The sequence below is a fragment of the Simochromis diagramma genome, unplaced genomic scaffold, assembly GCF_900408965.1.
Source record: "Simochromis diagramma unplaced genomic scaffold, fSimDia1.1 OVJJ01000344.1, whole genome shotgun sequence".
Taxonomy (NCBI): Eukaryota; Metazoa; Chordata; class Actinopteri; order Cichliformes; family Cichlidae; genus Simochromis; species Simochromis diagramma.
Genome location: NW_024387375.1, coordinates 12,268,889 through 12,289,463, shown reverse-complemented (window position 1 = coordinate 12,289,463; position 20,575 = coordinate 12,268,889). Strand labels below are relative to the sequence as shown.

Below are 20,575 nucleotides of genomic sequence, written 5' to 3'. Positions count from 1 at the left end.
GTGAAATAATGTTTGAAATCTTTATATAATACTTTCTATATGTTGACAACATGAACAAAAAGCTTTCAGCCAAACTCTGTAGATTAAGTACTGAAATACTGACCATGCCCTGTTTGAAAAGGAGCAGGAAGAAACAAACGTTTCTGATCCCTATTTAACTCATCATATATTTCTTTTTCTTGGTACTATACAATTTAATAGTCATTGTCTAATACACGGTCCCTTGTTACATCGATATATACATATTTATATCACATATTGAGCTAGGATTATTTAACTATACTTATCTAAAAATATTGTATAATATAACAATTATCCATATTTAACACACAGAGTAACCTTTTTCACCCTCAGTGTATGCAACCCATCCATTCAGTGTCAAAATGTTTAATATTTTAACACCCTGGCTCATCCATATACTGCTTTAGAAGTGTGATCTAATTTTCTAAGACTGATTTATTATATATATATATATATATATATATATATATATATATATATATATATATATATATATATATATATATATATCCTATCCTTTCTGGTCTTTTTCTGCAATATGCATAGGTGTTACCACATGTCTCTACATAGTAATTGAAGTATGATAAAACCATTGAACAGAATAAAATATACAATGTCTTCTGTTTCAGAACGTGCCTTGTTTTTCCCAAAGTGCTCTTTGCTATTTCTGTGTAGTTAACTGTATGCCGTAGCAGCATCCATAGAATAAATCAGGAGTTTGTGGATACTACATTCTTAAGCCTGCGCATTAAAAGTCAGGAGTTTACACAACTCAGATGTGTCTTTGTGGTTTTGTATTTGCTGAAGCTGGCTACAGGTGAAATTGTTTGGACAGATAATACCACACGAAAGAAGAAAAGATGAAATCCATGACTTGCTGTATTCACCAATGACATAATAGGGAGCAGCAATTCCAAAATTACAAGGTTTAAAATCCCTGATTGCAGTGAGTAGACATGGGATGCCATGCTTGGTCAACACAAGGGCCCGAACTTACAGAATAGTCGGTAGGTCACTCCCATTCACTCTTTCAAACCTAACAGACGGCTCATTAACAGAAGAAACATGTTTTAACAACAAACGATTATACACAGAACCTAGCACTGCGAGTGGAATTGCAACACCTGCAGAGACCCTTAAAGCTAATTTGGGAGAAATCCTTTGAGTGAGACATTAACTCAGCACAAATGCTATGAAAAAAACTCAATTAACATTTAACCAAGTGATGAAATACAACAATACAAACAAGTGCGCCTCCAGGCACAATGAAAATAAGCCCTCATTAGCCAGATGGAAATTATTAAAATAAGATAATAAGAAGACCTCCCTCAGTGCACGGCTTTGCGGGGGTGAAAAAGTTAAATATGTTGCTTTTATTTACCACAGACGAACATTAACAACGAATATTCATAAGAAGGAAAAAACTGTTTATCTCACAAGCACACAATTCCAATTTGAGAACGTAAACAACCCACAAACTTATTATATTCGACTTACTTTCTTTCTGTGCTTCAACGCTGTTTAATTTTTTGATTTCAGCTTGAAAAAAAAAATTACTCTAGCCTGCTAAATAATGCTGATGTCCTTTTAAAATGACTAAATCACAGCTTTGGGCAGCTTTGTGGATGGCTGCATTGATTTCAGAGTTGCTGGTCTTTAACTTCGACAGCTTGATTATCTTGTCTCTGTATCATAATGGAATTAAAGCATTAGAAGCAGAAGTGCAAGCTACAAGAGCGGAAATTATCCCAACTTTTTTTTTCTTTCCCAATATCCACTATTAATAAAGTCTCATATCATTCTAAGGACTGCTTATTCTCTCATTCTTGCATTTCACTGTAGTTGCCTCAAACCATCTTCCTGACACACATTCCTGACCCCACTGATGAATAAAGGATTGCTTTGGGATCTGTCCTCTGTCATTCAATTCTCCTCACTCTACTCACCATCTCCCTGAATCTGTTGAATTTGAATTTCCGTCTGTACCAGTCAGTTATCTATTTTTCAACCCCCACAACCTCACTCTTTATGACTTCCTCCAGACTCTGTAAAGGATGATAAAGAAAACAATAAACCGAGTATTTATGTAATATCCTGCAATATGATGTTCTCGCAGTGCAGTGGCTGTGAGGCAGGACTGCAGCAACACGACAGCCACATGCATGCAAAGCTTGGCTGTACAGATTTGATTTATGGAACACCATCAGCCCTCATATCCACTACTATTATTGTACTCAACTGCATTTTTTCCCTACACTTGCTGCATGGAATGATTGCACAATTTATTTACTTTGTGACAGATTTTAAATAGGAAGCATCAAACCATTGAGTAACCTTGATGCAAGTGCGGCTACAAGGCTGCTGCTCTGAAGAAAGCAAAGTGTGGAAATGTACATTTCTGTTCTTTTCAATTGTCCATGCAAGGGTCACAGTTAGCTGCTTTCATTTTGCATTAATCTAACATCAGTGTAAGTTGTTTAAACTGTGCGAGATACATGCTCACACCTAAATTGCATGACTCATGAAGACATGTTCATTGAATTAGAGAATACAGGGAAGTAAAGATATCTAGCCTTTTGAGGGATTTTAGCTAAAGTAATACAATAAGTGTGCTGGTAGGGATTCAGTGTCTTTATCAAGAACCTTTCAGCAGTGTGAATGCACATTTGCTTTTGTGGGGATTGAATGTATGACTGTATAATTCAGTCTCTCAAATAACTAGGTCACCCCTTTGCCCGTATTACAATGTGACGTTCTTGTAATTAGTCCCTGTGCTAGACTGTGTGCATATATGGAATATGAGCAGTGCCATCAGTTCATTGTCTATTGTTAGCTATTTCATCAACTTTATCTACTAGTTAATGTATGAACCTTTGCTTTTTGTTGCCAGAGGCCCAGAGCAGAGAATCTAAAATTAATATTTCATAGTGCTCCAAACCTGTCAGACAAATTTATGTGGACGTTCCGTCAATAAATGGTTGAAAGATTGATGGAATATGATGTCCCCGGGTGGAGCATGAAGCAGCTGGCGGGAGTGTTGATACTGTTTTACTGTTAGTTATTTCTTCTAATCTATGGGGCAGCCAGCTAATGCAGTGTTGCATGCGTCAGTGCGGTGAAAGCAAAAGAGCGTAATGTCCCATTTTGCTGTGTATCAGTGTGTGTATGACCACATCTAACATGCACATGACTGTGTTTAATCAGCACAAGTATTTATCTAAACCTATCATACAGCATCAAAATTATATGTGGAAGAGAACTGACTGCAAATTAGTTGAGAAGTGCAGTGATTCTCTTTCAGCTACTAGTTAGATTATGAAGATTTTGCTGTATCAATTCAATATGTTTCAGATTGGGTTCCATTACAGGACTGATCATTTAATATTGTAAAGAGATTATCAGTATTATTAGTTATTTACATTTGTCAGCTGTGGCTAACAGGTGAATGCAACCAATTCCTAACTAAACTGTGTGTAGCCTAATTTGGAATATAACAGAATTTCACACCCAGATTTTTGAAAAGGATTTCAGCCGAGCTCCAGCTGGTTTTTACTCAATTCTGTAATTAAGATGTACAAAGATCATGTTTTTAAAGATTAATGAGCAGAAATTACCATGAGCTCTCTGTGCCTCTGTGACATTTGTCTTCTACCTGCAGGTCCTGGGGCATGTGCCCAGAGGGTTGCCTGGAGGCCCACAACCATCCATGGAATCCAGAATGGACACTCAAAATGGACAATTACAGAAAAGGCAAAGATCTAAAAGCTGACCAGGAAAATGTGTTTTTAATTAGTGTTTTTTAAAAGGAGAAGACTAAAGCAAATGTAAATTAGTTTTGCACTTGGAGAACACACTTACTAAAATCAGCTGACTATACTTCCAAATGAAATATGGTATTTTCTGGCCATTTTTAATCACAAAAATCCCACTCAGGCTCGTTTCCTTTCTGTCACAAGTTACAGAGACAGAAAAGTTTCAAGCATATTTACACATAAGCAGCCACACAATACCTGCCCGTCATTTTGTTTTTCTCAGTTCATAGTTTCATAGCTAAAATTCTCTGTCATCGTTATCAATTAGCTGAATGCCAATGCAAATGCTGCATGTTTTTGCACAGAGAAAACCCACAAGCCAAGGACAGAAGGACTGCATAATATTAGTTGTGACAATGACAGATCCAAACCCCTGGAACGGCCTTCAATAGATTTGACATGGTCCCTTCTTGCCAGATCTGTCAAACTCCTCTTGAACTTTTCTTTCTATTATTTTGTGGTGAGCAACACAGTACCGCCTAGAGCAGCTCCTGCATGGGTTTGAAGTAATGTGCTTTACCCTGACAGTGACGATAAAGGGCCTGGGCTTGGTGGGGGTTGGGGGGTGGATAAACAACGCGCAGGTCTCCAGAGAGCTTTCTGTGAATATGAAGGTTAGCGCCACAGTTTTATGGCAATGTAAGGCTGGCATTTGCTTCAAGTGGTCCACAAAGCCACAGCAAGCAATTAATGAACACCCTGAGCATTGCACTGAAAAAGAATTGACCTTCCTTTGCTCTCTGTAACCACTCGCAAAGCTTATCCATGAAATGACAAGGCTAAATTAAATTTTATTTCATTTGCATCATTGGCTTCATGGAGGGTGGCAATTTTAGCCCAAGCCTTGGCTAGTTAAACAGCCTCTTAACTGTGTGACAGCCATGCGTGGTTTATACAGTCTACTTTCTGCAGTTTTTTTTAAACCCATAGTAAATATACAAGAACGATGCCAGCGTCGTTACGGCGGAGTTATGGGATCTCGAGTGCCGTTTGATAGAGCAGAAGTCCTGTTTCAGAACAGCTGTGTTATCTTGTCTAAGTGGAGGAATTTCCTTATGAATTCAAATCAGTATAATTTCTTAAATATACGGACATTACAGATGGTGGTCTGACTGACTGCTGGGTTCTTTATCCAGTGAGTGTAATTCCCTCAGCAAAATTACATCAGTGACAAGAGCCAGATTGTTAGCCTAAAACTCAAGTGCGAATTAGAGAAAGGGTTTTAATCTGGCAGTTTTGCATGTAAAACAAATATTTGCATCACAAGGAGTTGGAATAGCATCCTCTGATCAGCTGATTACCATAGTGATGAGACTCTTCAAAGGGAAAACTTTCTTCTTCGGGGGGTTGAACTCAGAGTTACAGGTTATAAGCTGCAATATTGACTGTCTCTGAGGGCATGTTCTGCTCAGCAGCAGGAATATGGAACACTCCACTGTTGATTATAATGAAGTTGCGGGGGGAAAAAAGGCAAAAGCTTACTTTGGGAAGAGGGGGAAAAAAGAAGCAGTCTCTTTCTGACAGAGCTCATTATCCTCTCTGAAGGTGTTCGAAGCTTTAAAAAGCAGCAGCCGAGAGAGAAGAAGAAGGGGAGGAGTTGGCGATGGGATATATAGAAAGGTTGGATATTTGTGAAGAACTTAACAGTAGTGATCCATTTCTTAATTATTCCACCAGGACCATATTTTCCTCAGTTCCCTAGCTAATAAACGCCCTACATATGGTACCTTTAGCAAAGAGAATTATTCTGCTCCCCAACAGACAGGCTTCAGGGTGACCCTTGCTATCTGAAATGTGCTGACACCTCACTTCCTGGAACAGTTAAAGGAAATAGTGGTAATGATGGGATTGGGGTTGAATGATTAGTGGATCCAAATGAAATGTCCCGCTTTTTTCCCCTTTAATAAAACCGAGGGTTGTTTCTGCACTTAATAATATACTGTAAGTTAATATTAGTCATCATAATGCGGGAAACTGAAGAATAAGAGGGGCTTTTTGAATGAAGCAGTGGAAATGGAAAAAGAATTTTGGATGCCCTTCCACAGCACTTTGTGTGTGTGTGTGTGTGTGTGTGTGTGTGTGTGTGTGTGTGTGTGTGTGTGTGTGTGTGTGTGTGTGTGTGTGTGGGTTGCTAGACATTTCCTTTTTTCTGATACTGTTTCTCAGCACTGCAGCACTGTAGCAAAGGGATGGATCTCCCTTAATGTGTGCCTATTTGAGAGAGAGAGAGAGAGAGAGAGAGAGAGAGAGAGAGAGAGACCATGAGTAGGGAATCACAGAAATGAAAATGATGTCGCAGCATGTCAGGGCGGCAGCAACATGCAGCTCTGATATTGCGATAACAAGCATGTTGCAGAGACAGAGAAAGCTGTGAAGTAACAAAGCGGCTTGGACACCCCATCCAAAGCTTTTTGAATCCATTTGTTTTAGAAGGCTGCTGAAACGGGGTGGCATGCTGCCAGTTTTCAGATCTTCTCTGCGTGTGTGTAACAGAGAGACTCAGATGCATGTCTCAAGGTAAGGACAGGATACCCGAAGACTTGCACCTAATACTTGAAACAATCCTGCAGAAATGAATAGACTGACTAATGCTTAACTTGTTTGGCTGACTATACGCACTGCAGCTTTTCTGCCGCTCTAATGTGCTGTAATCCATCAATCTTTGAGTCACCTCCATGCAGGATCATACACACATAGCACATTTGCATTCTACGTGGACTCCACAAAGTACAGCACCACTACTGTTGTTCTGCACTCCTGAATAATAAATGGCATCTAGCACAAAACCGGTTCTCCTTGCTCTGTGGATTTAAGTGTAATTGATCCATACATTGTTACTGGCAGTACAGGAGTCACACAAACACCATCTCTGTCCATTGATTCTGCTAAATCTTGGATCAGGAGGTGTAAAATAAGATTACATATAGGTGGGAGTTACTGCTGGATAAGCTCTGAGTTGCACTTTAAAAGGTAGAGGCCATTAAGCTGTGTGTGTGTGTGTGTGTGTGTGTGTGTGTGTGTGTGTGTGTGTGTGTGTGTGTGTGTGTGTGTGTGTGTGTGTGTGTGCGTGTGTGTGTGTGTGTGCTGAATCCATTGACTGGGAAGCCGCTCTGTGACATCACGCTGCCGAAGAGGGATGGCTCAGCTAAACTTTCATCCAACAAATATTCATGCCTATTTAATTATCCAGAATCACTTTATTCCACATGAATTATGAATATTAATGAACAGGGGGAAGGGCAGCGAAAGGGTGTGCTGTGTATATGCTGTGCCTAAAGGAAAGATTGGTGTTACACAAGGATGTGCGCAGCCACCAGTCAATCGCTTCACAGTCACAACAAACGCTCCAGGGCAGAGGTCAGATGCAGAATTAGCCTTGTGTGGCTAAATGGCCTTAAGATTTCACCCATATATGACCAGACCATGAGTGGCTGCTGATGGCCTATTTCTGGGATCCTGCTGTGACTTTCCCCCCTTGGCAACTGCACATTTGGATTTTGTCTTGCCCTTGAGCATTGTTCCCATTTTGTCATGTTTTTCTTCTTCCCCTATTAATTAAACCAATGCAGCCAAGTCTAACATAAAGGCATAAACCTAGTCATATAAAAGGAAATGAATGCATTAACCTTAATGTTGGTAAAGGTATGAGGTGATGGATTTAAGTTAAATATCATGTTTTCAAATTGGGACCTTGCTTTCCTGATTTTAAATTTTAGTTTTGCTGACCATCACGCCATATGTACAGACTGGCAAACACGATAGTGAACCTTTCTTATACTTAAATCAACAATAGAAAAAGTCTTCTGGTATCCACAAAATGCAACGTTCCTGAAAATGTAGAAAAATGCTTCTGTGATGGAAATATCAGCCCATTTAGAAACCTTTAAAGTTAGAAGAAACCTGAAAGTGGGCTGCAGGCTAAAGGAGAAACATAAAAGAGAGTATTCCTATGACAATAGATTTAAAGTCCTCCACTTAAAAAAGAAAAAGAAACTCTCTTGGCATTGTTTTTTCCCCTTCCTTTTTTTCCTTCCTTTCTATGAAGCACAGGAACCCTCTCACATGCCTGCAGATAAAAAGCAGCTCTGTCAACCCACTATCACTGGATCAATGCTGCCATCTACTGCTACACTTTCACACTTGTCAGGATACAGCTCATTAAAGTATTTAGTGCTGTCTAATTACTGAAATGGTTGTTTTCAGGCAATGTTAATTATTTAAATCATATCTAATTCGGTTTAGAAAGCATGCATTTTTTTCCACTGGGTTTCTAATGAGCTTTTTTACAGATTTAGCGGGTGTGCCTGTTTCATCTTGCTCTTCATTTATCCATTTCCCTCATCACTGCACACTTTATCCTGTGTTTTATTCTTGCAGTGGTTTCTTGAATTCCTTCCAAGAGTGTTGGGTAGGGGTGGGATAGCATCAGGGAGATGTATGGGGTAATGGCAATGTTGGATCCAAAAATAGATTCAAGGGCTTTAGTCATCAAATAGCATACTGCACAGATGTAGTTTTATGGTCTAGGCTCTTTTTTATTGCTTCCATTGCAACCTTGCAGTACTATAAATCATAAGCATTTTGTTGGAGTGTACCGAACACATCAAGCATTTACAGCTATGCAACACAGCACTGATCCCCCGAGACCCGATGACAGCCAAGATTTGGTGTTAAATTGCAGTGTTTATAGCCAAATGAGTAACAGAAGTGATGGAAACACCACCTTACATACAATGTCTCACAGATACATGAATGGAGGTATGGGGTTTTTTTTTTTGTTGTTTTTTAGTGTGCAGTCCACAAATTTCCTATATACAAAATCAAAAGGGTGGGTGGCTGCTTTTCCAATTGCGAATGATAGACCATCCCTGCTTCTGCCACTCAAGCTTAATCATACCAGAAATTGTGAAAAGCTTCCCGGGGCATGAAGGAGAAAGTCATTATATTTTAAACTGGTCTAATTAATATGGAGGACTGTAAAATTATCTGATTAAGATGAGAGTAAAGCCTGTCATGCTGCTTGCCTGACCTCCACTATAACAAGATCACCACCATCAGATGCACTTATTTCGAGAGCATGTACCAATGACCTACAGATTTTTTAATAAAAAAAATAAATTAGTTAGAAAGACTTAAAATGATTTGGTAAACAGAACAGGTGAAAATGATGTCTGCAAATATGATAGTCATTTGTGAGAGCTAATCATTTCAATCTGCAGGCCTTCTGTATTCTTAGTATTCAGTATTCTGTCTATTTCACTGAAGAAAATTGAATATGTCACAGTATGTGAATAACTCAATAATGAACGTCAGTGTTGTTCCTACTGTGACAAAGGCCTGTTAATAGCAATTAATTAAATATTTAGCTAATTAAATAACTAATTTTAATGTCACACTTTCAAGGTCATTTTTCATGCTGGTTCTCTATTAACAGTGTCAACACTGTCAGTGATAGCTGTGTTTCTCCTACCGTCATAAGTCCCAAAGTCGGCTCAGAAAAAAAGGGTTGAACAGCACCATATCTGTTTTTTAATAAAGGTTTTTCAATTTTAGGAGGTCCTGTAACTGCAGATTAGAATTTAAACAGCTTAGATTTTTTTTTTATCTCAAGATTTAAAGTAAATACTACTACTAATAATATTAATAATAACTGGTATAAAACTGACAACATATTCTGTCTCACAGAAGCATGAATAAAATTAGATAATAGTCATCTACTATTAATGTTGCGTGGTCAAGTATAGCTATTAAGTAACCACTATGTGAGCAGTAAAATTCACGAGTTTTGATGATTATATTTCTGCATTTTATTAACATAATGTATCGGATTTAGCTTGTGATACCAATGTGAACCCTAGCCTCCTATTACAGTTCTAAGATAAGTAAAAGAATAATTGTAACTGAACATGCAAAGATAAAAAAAACATTTTCAAATAAATTTAGGCTTCTGCGACATGTAGTGTTTCTTGTCCTCTTTAAATCCACAACCAACCTAGTGACGTGGTCAGTGACGTGCGACAATAGTGCATTACTACAAATTTGTCTGTCAAACAAAATCGATTATAATTTAACGTGCAGCGATTTCCAAGCCAGTTATTCGAAAGATCAATTATATCACTCTTAATTTTGTATAAAATCTGTCATTAATTCAGCAGCTCTCCTGGTGTGTGTTTTTGTCGAGAAGTGCCATATAATACATTACATTTAAAATTTTATTATGTATATTAATTTAGAATATAGCATGTTTTTAAATATACGTTGTGAAGGCCCGAAATTAAAAGTATGTGGATGTCGTGAAAGAGCCGTTGAAAGAATAACGCGTTTTACTTTACGGCAAGATTGGCCTTCCGCTTTTTGTGTGTCGCAGTGGAATTTGGCTGGACTTTTGCGTTTGTGTTGCTAACAGGGGTTTGGGATTTGCTTAAATACAATGGGAATAGAGGAGGAAACGGACCGCACCGTCTTCATAAGAAACCTAGATACTAAAGTGACGGAGGAGCTTTTGTTCGAGTTGTTTTTACAGGTGCTGCTTTCGCCACTTATGCACAAAACTAGAAACTGTTGGTAGCATAATAGCTAGCTAGTGGCACAGAAACCGCTTACAAATAAAGTGACCGGAATGTACTAACACGTGGAGCTGTAAGCTGTATTGTGCGGTAACAAATGTGTCTCGTTTACATGTCTTTTGGTGTTTTACACATGCGTTGTGTGTAGTGGTTTTTCACCCCCGAATCACAGTAGCTAGCTAGTTAGCTGTCGTTAGCTTTAGCCGTTGATCACAGGCTTTTGTTTACGAAATTCGTTGATCCTTTCTGCAGGCAGGACCTCTTGTCAAAACCAAAATTCCAAAGGACTCGGATGGGAGACAGAAGACGTTTGGTTTTGCCGTATACAAACATGACGTGTCCGTGCCCTACGCCGTGCAACTACTAAACGGAACCATGCTGAATGGGAGAAATATCCATGTGCAGTTCAGATCAGGCGAGCTGGCATTTTTGTTGCTTTGAATTATGACGTAAATATTTTAACGTGTTTTGTGCATATTTATGTGGTTTCAACACTGAACGTTTCAGTTAATGTTTGACTATCCAGAAATAAGTAACTAAAAAGCTATCACAGACAAAGCTGCGACCATCATATTTCACGCAAAGAAATAGGCGTCAGTACTTGAGTAAACTACTGTTAGTGTTACTGAAAAGCAATGACCCATGTACAGTAACCACCACACCCCACACCCGATAGGGATTCTTTGGTTTCGGTGTTGTGCACAGTTGTCGGTGTGCATAGTAGGTTAAAAGGAATAGAAGTGAGACAAAACCTTGAGCGACTTAGTAGTTGAATTAAATCACTCAAGTCTACGGAAAACCAAAGGGTTTCAGTCTTAGAATGGAATGTGCATTGACTTTTTAACATATAAAGATATGTCTTTTCAGACAAGATACTAGGATGAGGCAGTATAGTTAAAAGTTGTATCACTTCTTTTTCACTGCATTGTCTGACTTATATAATTCTACCTCACTCCGAAATGCAGCCTGCCTTGTTTGCAAAGTTTTCCTCCAGAAAGTTATTTTTAGTATATATTTATATTTAACCATGTAAATCAGCACTTGGGTATGCAACTATTTTACTAGATAGTGTAGCTGTAGCATTTTGGGTAGTTAACTCCTCTAAACATAGTTGGCAATAAACATGGTAGCCAACATCACTTGTGATTGTTTCATTACAATTAATTGAAGGAATACAAATGCACAAGACTAAACTCGGGTAAACTATTTTACTATTTCTTTATTTTTTAAAATTTTAAGTTAAAAAAATGAGCAAAGGTAGAGTTAGTTCCTGTCTAAAACTGCTCACACACTGTGCTTTCCACATGTGGTATTTTGCATGTGAAGCACCACAATTTCAAGTGGTGTTTACTTTGATTGTGCTCATAAGAAGCCATACATTTTTATGCAGATGTCTGCAAAACTAGGCAACAAGAACCAATATTATTTAGATGCATAACTGCCTCTAAAGCCCAGAGCAAAGACAAACCTGTCCCTTTAAAATATTACTTCACATGGAAAAAATGTATTTCCTCTTGGCACATCAGATGTTTATTGGCAGTGTTAGTGAAGTGTGTGACCCAACCCAATTTTCCAAAACCTTTGCGACTTAACCAAATGCCCGATGGCCAAGGACCAGTAAAAAAACATGTTAGCTGTCAAGCCAGTAGCCCATTTGGGCCTGTTCAAATATAACTTCAATTTCACATGTAAAGCAAACAGGCTTTGGATTACTTAATATATTATCATGCTTTTTACAACTATGAATAACAGTAGGGTGGGCATTAGGTAAGGCTGCACTTTTAGTAGCAATCTCATATAGAAAACTATTCCGCGCGTATATAAAACAGGTCCGCGGCTCCGAACCGTAGTAAAGGGACCTCTGGCTAATACGTTGGGTTGTGTGTTGGGCTCGTAGCCGAAAACTAGCTTTACTTTGTTGTCTGCGTCAACTTTTGCTAGCGAGAGACAGAGAGAGGCGTTGAAAGGCTGCTCCAACTGAACTTATTGTTTCGGAGGAAAACGTGAACACAGTGTACAGTTGAGTCTAAATAGCTTACTTACAACTGGGCTCGTCAGGCACTCTTTTTGGCTTCAGTGGTTATTCTATTTACATGCTTCCATTTCACGTTTCTGCTCGGTGACAACTCGTAGTTTTCGACTCTCCTTTTTCTCCCTCCCTCGCTTACAGACACATAACGGGTACGGCAGTCCATTCTCCCTGCAGCACGGACTACACTGCCCATGAGGTTACATTCTTTATGGCTACGCCTGTATATTCAATTATTTTTTGAATACTAATTTTTTAAAATATTTACGTCATTGTGCGGTAGGGCTGCTACAAACGATTATTTTGGTAGTCGACTAGTCACCGATTATTTTTGCGATTAGTCGACTAATCAGATCATGCATCCATTGGACGTAAAACGTACAGCTTATTGCACCAGCAGCATCTGCTCTTATATAACTATCATTAGCTTACAGCTTTAAGTGTTTAAGGTATGTGCTAACTTAAAATAAAGATAAGATGATAGTTTATTAAATTTTAATGAAATTTGCAGATTGTTTCGGTGAAGTTTAATAAACTCCTTGCTATCTAAAATATAACGGGACACCGGAGTATATACTCGAGCATCTCATGCTTCTGATAATCAGTTGTCTGCTTGACGTTTATTCAGCTGTGTAAAAACTACAACTTTAATCTCAGCCAAACCGATTTACTCAGGAACAAATAAAATACTAAAAAAAAAGCCAAACAATAACATTTTAAAGTTCTCTAAGTGACTTATATATGTTTAACCTGAGTAGCGAAAGACGGTGGTGGGTTTGAAAACAATTTGCCGGGAGTCCGGTGTTCACACCGGCTCTAGTGAGCTTTGCCCCCGGCTAGCTATCAAGCTAGTGGGTAACAGACGTCTCCGAAAACGTCGGGGCGCTTTTGAAAATATGTGGGGTCTTGATAAACTGAGCAGATATTTGAGATTTACACAGTTACATTCTCGCCTGAAAATATGTTAAACGTTTATTTTGTGACCCATAAAGAATAATAAGAGTAATATTAAAACTAACTAGCTGCCGCCATTGTTGGAAACTGAGCAGGGCTGTGCTTTGAATTCTGGGACAGAGCTACTTCTTCTTCTTCTTCGGGGTTTAACGGCAGCTGGCATCCTTGTACATGCAGTGCTGCCATCTTCTGTTTCAGTCCGTTATTACACTCTTAAATCCATCCATCCATTCGCTTATCCTTTTTCGGGGGCGCTGGAGCCTATCCCAGCTGTCATAGGGCGAGAGGCGGGGTACACCCTGGACAGGTCGCCAGTCTGTCGCAGGGCCAACACACAGGGACAGACAACCATTCGCACTCACATTCACTCGCACATTCACACCTAGTGGCAATTTGGATTATCCAATTAATCTATCCCCACAAGCTGCATGTCTTTGGACTGTGGGAGGAAGCTGGAGTACCCGGAGAGAACCCACGCAAACACGGGGAGAACATGCAAACTCCACACAGAAAGACCCCGGCCTGATGGTGGAATTGAACTCAGGACCTTCTTGCTGTGCGGCAACAGTGCTAACCACCTTGCCACCGTGCTGCCACTCTTAAATCCTACTACTTATTCCTGCGTCTTTTGTGATTTTACAAAGCTTCAAACGACGCGTCGACTATTAAATTAGTCGTCGACGATTTTGATAGTCGACGTAATCATGACTAGTCAACTAATCGTGGCAGCCCTATTGTGCGGGCAGCAAGTAGAGGTGACATGGGCCGCGGGATTGAGACACAGACATTAGAGCCTCTTAATGCATGTTTTGTTTGGGTTTCCGCCGGTGTGGAATTAGCAAAACTAGAGAGGGCATAGCCTAACATATGAAACAGGAAAAGACCGCTGTGTAATCCATTTATTTCAACAAAGTAAATGTATTCTGAATACCACCCTTTTAAACGGTAACTGTAACGCAATACAGTTACTCATATTTTGTATTTTAAATACATAATGCCAGTACATGTATTCCGTTACTCCCCAACACTCGTTAAAGGGCTGATGACAAAAAAGAAAATGTTAGTGGCATTTACACCACAAAGATTTATTTTAAAGCTTTGGTTAAGTATTTTGGAGAGTTAGGTGTTTTCACATAATTTAATTGTAAATCTAGTAATACAATATGCTATATCATTAAAAGCTACGGGGTAGTGTGTGTGTATAAAGTATAGTTAGTTTTCTATGCTTGTCAGTGTTTAGGGTCATTTTTATATAATTGCATGAACTAGTGTCAACTAGTGTCTGGTGCTTTGCTCATGTATGAAAACACAGACATATGTTAACTTTATATTTTTATTATGATCAATATTATTAATTCTATGTGAATTATATCCCATATATTTATTTATTGCTCTTCTGCTTTGTGAGTCATTGCATAAGACAAAGTATTCAATTGCAGACACCATAGGTGTCACATTTTGATCAACAGTTATTTACATATATGCGTAATAACACGTTCCAGTGACCTCAAAAATGTCACTGCACTTAAAATTGATTTACAAACAAAAACATGCACGTAACATAGCCATAATTTAGCCATTCATTTTGAGTCAGCTACTATATGTAATATATATGATTTGTAAGGATTTAAATATTTTAAAAATAATTCCCAACAGCTATATAGATGTTTATAGTCTTGGTATAATGGGAAGTTTTTCTTATCATTTTCATCTAGAGTAATTAACACTTGTAGGAGGAGCTAGGGGAAAGAGTTTAATTCAATTCATTTTAAGTTTAATTTGTTTTATATAGCAACAAAACAACAATAGTAACCTAATGGCATACATGCATTTGCTATATTACTAATATATTAAGATTACTGCAATGATATTTCTTTTTCTTAAAGAGTGTGTGTTTGTCATTTCATTTGGTATGGATCAAGTATATGTATGCTTTCTTCTTTTTAATATAAATTTTGTTTTGCTCGCTCATAGGCAGCAGTCATTGCAGCAATCCAGGGAACTCACAGAATTCAAGTCCTGCAAGTACCCCAAATCCCCATGGCCAGAGGTAAGAGAGTGTCTCACAGCATCAAAAGGTATCATCTTATTGTACCAATTAAGATGCTCACATGCTGTCAATAAGAGGAAAGACTAACAAGTTTCACTGTCAAGTATTAAAATATTCATAAAAAATAAAAGTCCATTGAGACTGTGGTAATATGTCACCAACCCCCCCAAAACAAATCAGTACTTTGGAGTCACACTTAACTACAGTTGTGATGTAGTAGAATTAAGTCAGGTGCTTCAAGTCACCATTACTATAGCACCTGAGCTTTGAATTATAAAGTTAATGAATAAATGAATAAAAATTGTGTAGGCTGTTCAAAACAGGCTGACTGTTGGACTAAAGAATTTAAAAACATTATCCAATCATAAGTGTATACAAGATTTACGACCCTTTTGCTTTTTGTATGACTGTAAAATGGAATGAATAATAGTCATTAAAATGTCTTCCTATGCTGATTAGCAAGTTAAAGCTAGTTTGGTGAAAGCAGCATCTTTCAGTTTATAAAGTGAAGTGAAAATGGAGTTAAGCTCATGTTTGTGATGCCTAGTTCTTTTTGATATCACAGTCACCAGATAATTTCTAATCTGTCACAAATATATCCTTCCACAGTAGTAGAGGCGAAAAGTTCCTCAAGATAATAGTCATATTTAAACTCTAAATGTATGCTACGTGGTCCATGTGACACGAATATAGTCATCGGCACAGGTCTGTCAAAGTGCAGATGTAAACACATGGAAACCATGAACTGGTCATTGTTGCCTTATTCCATTACATCACTTCAGGAAAACACGTTTGTGAGTAGATAATGGAAACGAGAAAATGACCCTAATATTCTGAGAATTGTCCCAGCCAGTCACATAACTTTATAATTTTTATTACACTTGGAGAAGACGAAAACAGGAGTGCACACGACTAAGTTAGTAGACATTTACATGTTGCTGTTGGTGCCAGAAACAAGTATGTTCTTATTTGCTTTGATTCCCATTAGACATCAGCCTCTCTCTCTCTCCCCATCTGTCTCTCTATGAGATGTTGTTAATAAGCAAGGTGCAAAGTACACAGATGACAGCTGAGCAAACTGGTGTACGTCTGGATTACGTAGAAAATGAGTGAAAATGTTTGTATGCAGGCTGCATCTGAGTAAGCAGGCATAGCCACTAAACTGGAGTGATGTTTAATGATATTCTGCACAGGTGTGTCAGTGCTAGCGTGCAATGGGAGGGGCTGGCACTGCCAACATTACCCACACGTGGCAAATTACTCCGATATTGTGGGTGTGTATTGTGGCACAAAGTGTCACACACTTCGGCAGCATTTGAAGTATGATGTAATCATTAAAGAAGGAAGCTAGCTGTTTCAAATGGCTGTTGCATACTTTTGCACTACTTTTAAAACCAGTTTTTAACCTCATGCATCAGATTTTGGTCAATTTGAAATATTTTGTTAATTTCAATTTTCAATTTAAATATTTTGTTAATTTAAAATTAGTCAACTAGTGAAATTTTCTTTCCGCAATCTTTTTCTAAAAGAAAAGTAAATTATAAATTGCGAAATGTTTTGTAGTGTTTTTTTGTTATTTTGTTGTTAGAGGTAGATTGATTTTTATATTAGTGTGTCAGTGAAGTACTCCAATATAATTTTTGGCTCATCCTGCAAAACTAGTTATAATAAATTATAATAATATAATATAATGATGTTAAAAATAACTTATGTGGTCATGGGTGCTGTCCTATAGCCTTGCAGTAACTAGCAGCTTTGGTAGAACCTTCTAGTAGTTCGAAGTTTACGTAGTCACTGAAGTTCTCCTCAGTCACTGGGCCCTTCAACTACAATAGTTACTGTAAATTGTTGGGGCAGCTGTGGATTAGGAGATAGAGCGGGTCATCTGGAAATCCAAAGGTCGACGGTTCAATCACCAGCTACTCAAGTCTTCATGTTGAAGTGTTCTTGGGCAAAACACTAAGCACTGAGCTTCCCCCAATGCATCCAGAGTGTGTGTTGCTTAGTTAGGACCAAAGCACTCATGAATTTGTGTGTGAATAGGTGAATGAGGCTTGTAGTAAAATGGGCTTTAAGTGCTCAAAGTAGAAAAGCAAAATAGAAAAAGTTCTAATAAAAACTTAATGTTGATCTTATTTGAAGACCCTTATAAATTGCTATTTCCACACTCTTACAGAACCCCAGCCCAATTCAGCTCTCCACCATATACTCCTCCACACCAAATGCAGAGATCCTTTTCTTCTCCCGATAATCTGCAGAAGCATGCCATGGTAAGTTTCTATTTCAAAAAACAATACTGTATTGTCACACCGGTGCATTGCCAGAATTCATATGCGTTATTCAAGGATTGCACTTGGCTTCTTTTATGTTCAACTAGCTCTGTTATTGTGTAACAAATAAGTCAATATGTAAGCCGTGTGTAAAACAGGACTTTTTATTTTCCCTCCATTTGTAGATGAACAACATGATGTGGCAGACTCACATGAAGCAAATGGACCAGTTAAACGGCTCCTTAAAACCTCCGCAGCGGCAGACGTTTGGAGGTGGAAAGTCCACCAGTGGTGACTCACGGCATCATGACAATACTCCCTATCGGCATCACGCATCCCAGAATAACAGCACTGGCAGAAGCCAGCGCTACGCGGAGGAGCCGGGCTCTGGCCGTCATCAGCAACACGGCCACGGCCGAGAGAGCCACCACCACCATCATCAACACCAGAGCAACAGGAGTGGCAACCGTCACTATGACAACAGAGGCGGCAATAGACCATATGATGATAGGGGTAGCAACCGTGGCTACCAAGACAGTAGATGGCAACGATACTGAGATGTAAAAAAAAAAAAATAATAATAAATTCTGTACAGACTTAAGTTCTTCAGATTTGAGGACACTTTTCTAAAGAAAAACATTATTGTGTATACTCAGGTTGTTTGTAATGATCCTATCAGTTTTAAGATTTAATAACTCATGCCTTAGACACATTTTTTTAATTATTTTTATTTTACTTTTAAGGCATTTTAAAATTTGTACTCTTCTTTCATGTGAGCTTTTCATCACAGACGTTGCAGATATTTTGTAGGGTGTCATTTTGTCATGAGAGCAAGGACAAAAGCTATAATTAGTAGCGATTTTTAGAATACGAGGGGGGAAAGTATTAAAAAAAGAAATTGGGCAGTTTTTTATGTTATGCAGATAATATTTAAATGGTGCTGCCATAGTTAAAAACAAAAATCTTCAGGTACTTTGCAAAAAAAGAACAATAACTTTCAGATTCCACCAGCACCACTTACTACAACAGGGCACTGACTTTTTCTGATTGTAACATCGTCTAACCTTGCTCTTTTCCAGAATTTTTTTTTACTCTTATGTGTAAGACTGTTTTAAAATGAACATTTGCATTATTATTATAAAGCCCTTTTCATTTGACTGCTGCCTTGTCTTTCATCTGGCTACAACTCAAATACTTTAGGCTCTTGGCTCTACATCGTGAACCTATTTACAGCTCTTTGTGTATGCGGCTAAGTTAAGTAAGTAGGCTATTGTATGTTGATGCTACATGCTGTAATGCATGCACACAAGGCCTTATCTGCACCTATAAATGGACCTCTTGTAACTAATATGCTTGTGCAGTGGGTTATGAAGTAATCTACAGGTGGCGCCACACACATCCTTTTATTGAATCAATTAAGGTGGTAAATATAACTGAGCCACATGATCAGCTCCTATTTGACCTTTCAGTTCATGATGCTTTCAAGTCTATACATAGGTTTGACACTCATTCTGTACTCTTGACTACATTCAGTTATGTTTAGGTTTACTGCTTATTCGCTAGAGTCCCACGTAACCGGTTCTTGTTCTTGTTCACCCTTAGCGAGTGGCACAGGTTTGGGCGACTTCGCAGAAACGAAAGGTAGTTCATTGTTCCAACTTAAAATTAGCAGGACTTTGATCCCTACCATCTGACGGTGCGATCAGGCTTTGTGTCCCGGTCTGTTTCTCGTGCAGTCGTCGTCAAATCACTTAATGTCTGTATAGATGTCATAATTACCCTTCCGAAAGCGCTTATGCCACTAACAGCGGCTCCCGCGCAATATCGACAACTAGATCCCTCAGTAAATCTCCCAGAGTCCAAAAGTAGAGCTGTATTTGCACCCTCTGAACTAAGCTCTGACTTGCTTGTAATCTACCTATCGTCTGATTGCATCCTGATGCTCCCAAATCGCTCTAATAGAGAGTATCCTCTGTTCGGTGTCAGTACTAGGAAGGCCTTTATTACGCTTCGGGCTGCGGCATAACTCTTCTAATTGGTTGATCTGCCTGGCGTCTCCAGCTCTGGAGCGGGCGGATTAGAGAGGCCGCTCGGTAGCCGCTGCTGTGTGGACTTATATAGAAGCGTGCCTCCTGAAATGATCCGCTTGCAAACACCAAGGGACTCTGCCTCCCCTGTAGCCGTGCCCCGCAATGCAAACCCCATCTGACAAGATGCCTGCAGCCGTGACTGCAGGAGCTTGGCACCACCTCAGGTTGCTGGGTTCACCGGGGACTAAATCTACCTCCACTCCCTTCATTGTATTGAATCTCATTTGACTTTAATATTACTGTTGTTATTTGCAATCACAAGTAAAGTTAAATACATTTAACTATTCAGAAATTATGTCACCAGAGAAGACTTTTCTTCTTTCTTTCGTGCATCAACGACTTAAAAAGTAAAACGTGTTCTGCGGACACCTCAGCAGTTGTTTCCATCTCCTCTTTGATCAAGCCATCAATCCTCTGAAAAAGAAAGCTGAGCTTCCCGTGCAGAGGTCCCACATTTCCCCCCTCCACACTTTGGACACGGCGGCTGTGGAGGTGCGAGTTGCCACCGGGTTCAGTTTATTTCCTGTTGTGATAATTGTTTCCCCCGGACACCGACTTTTCGACGTTTTTCGGACAGTTTGAAACTCTATCTGTACTAGCCTTTCTCGCCAGAAGACTGTTGTTCATTTTATTACAATCATAACGTACACAAAAAAAAATTAAAATAAAAACCAAATCAAATTATGCAGCAAGCACTCTTAAACTTATTTCTTTTAAACAGTTATTCGTTAGTGGACTTAAAAACAAAAGAGTAGCCAAAAATTAGATTTTGTCTTTTCTTTT

The 20,575-nt window shown here is 38.7% G+C and overlaps 1 protein-coding gene across 1 annotated transcript; it reads left to right on the top strand.

The window, feature by feature from the left end:
* Positions 1 to 10,146: 10,146 nt before the first annotated feature.
* rbm7 (RNA binding motif protein 7) lies at positions 10,147 to 18,859 on the top strand. Its single transcript, XM_040009046.1, has 5 exons — positions 10,147 to 10,356; positions 10,652 to 10,814; positions 15,357 to 15,432; positions 17,609 to 17,702; positions 17,888 to 18,859. Exons 1-5 carry the CDS (start codon positions 10,264 to 10,266, stop codon positions 18,257 to 18,259), a joined length of 798 nt encoding a protein of 265 aa, XP_039864980.1. The 5' UTR covers positions 10,147 to 10,263; the 3' UTR covers positions 18,260 to 18,859.
* The last annotated feature ends 1,716 nt before the right edge of the window (positions 18,860 to 20,575 follow it).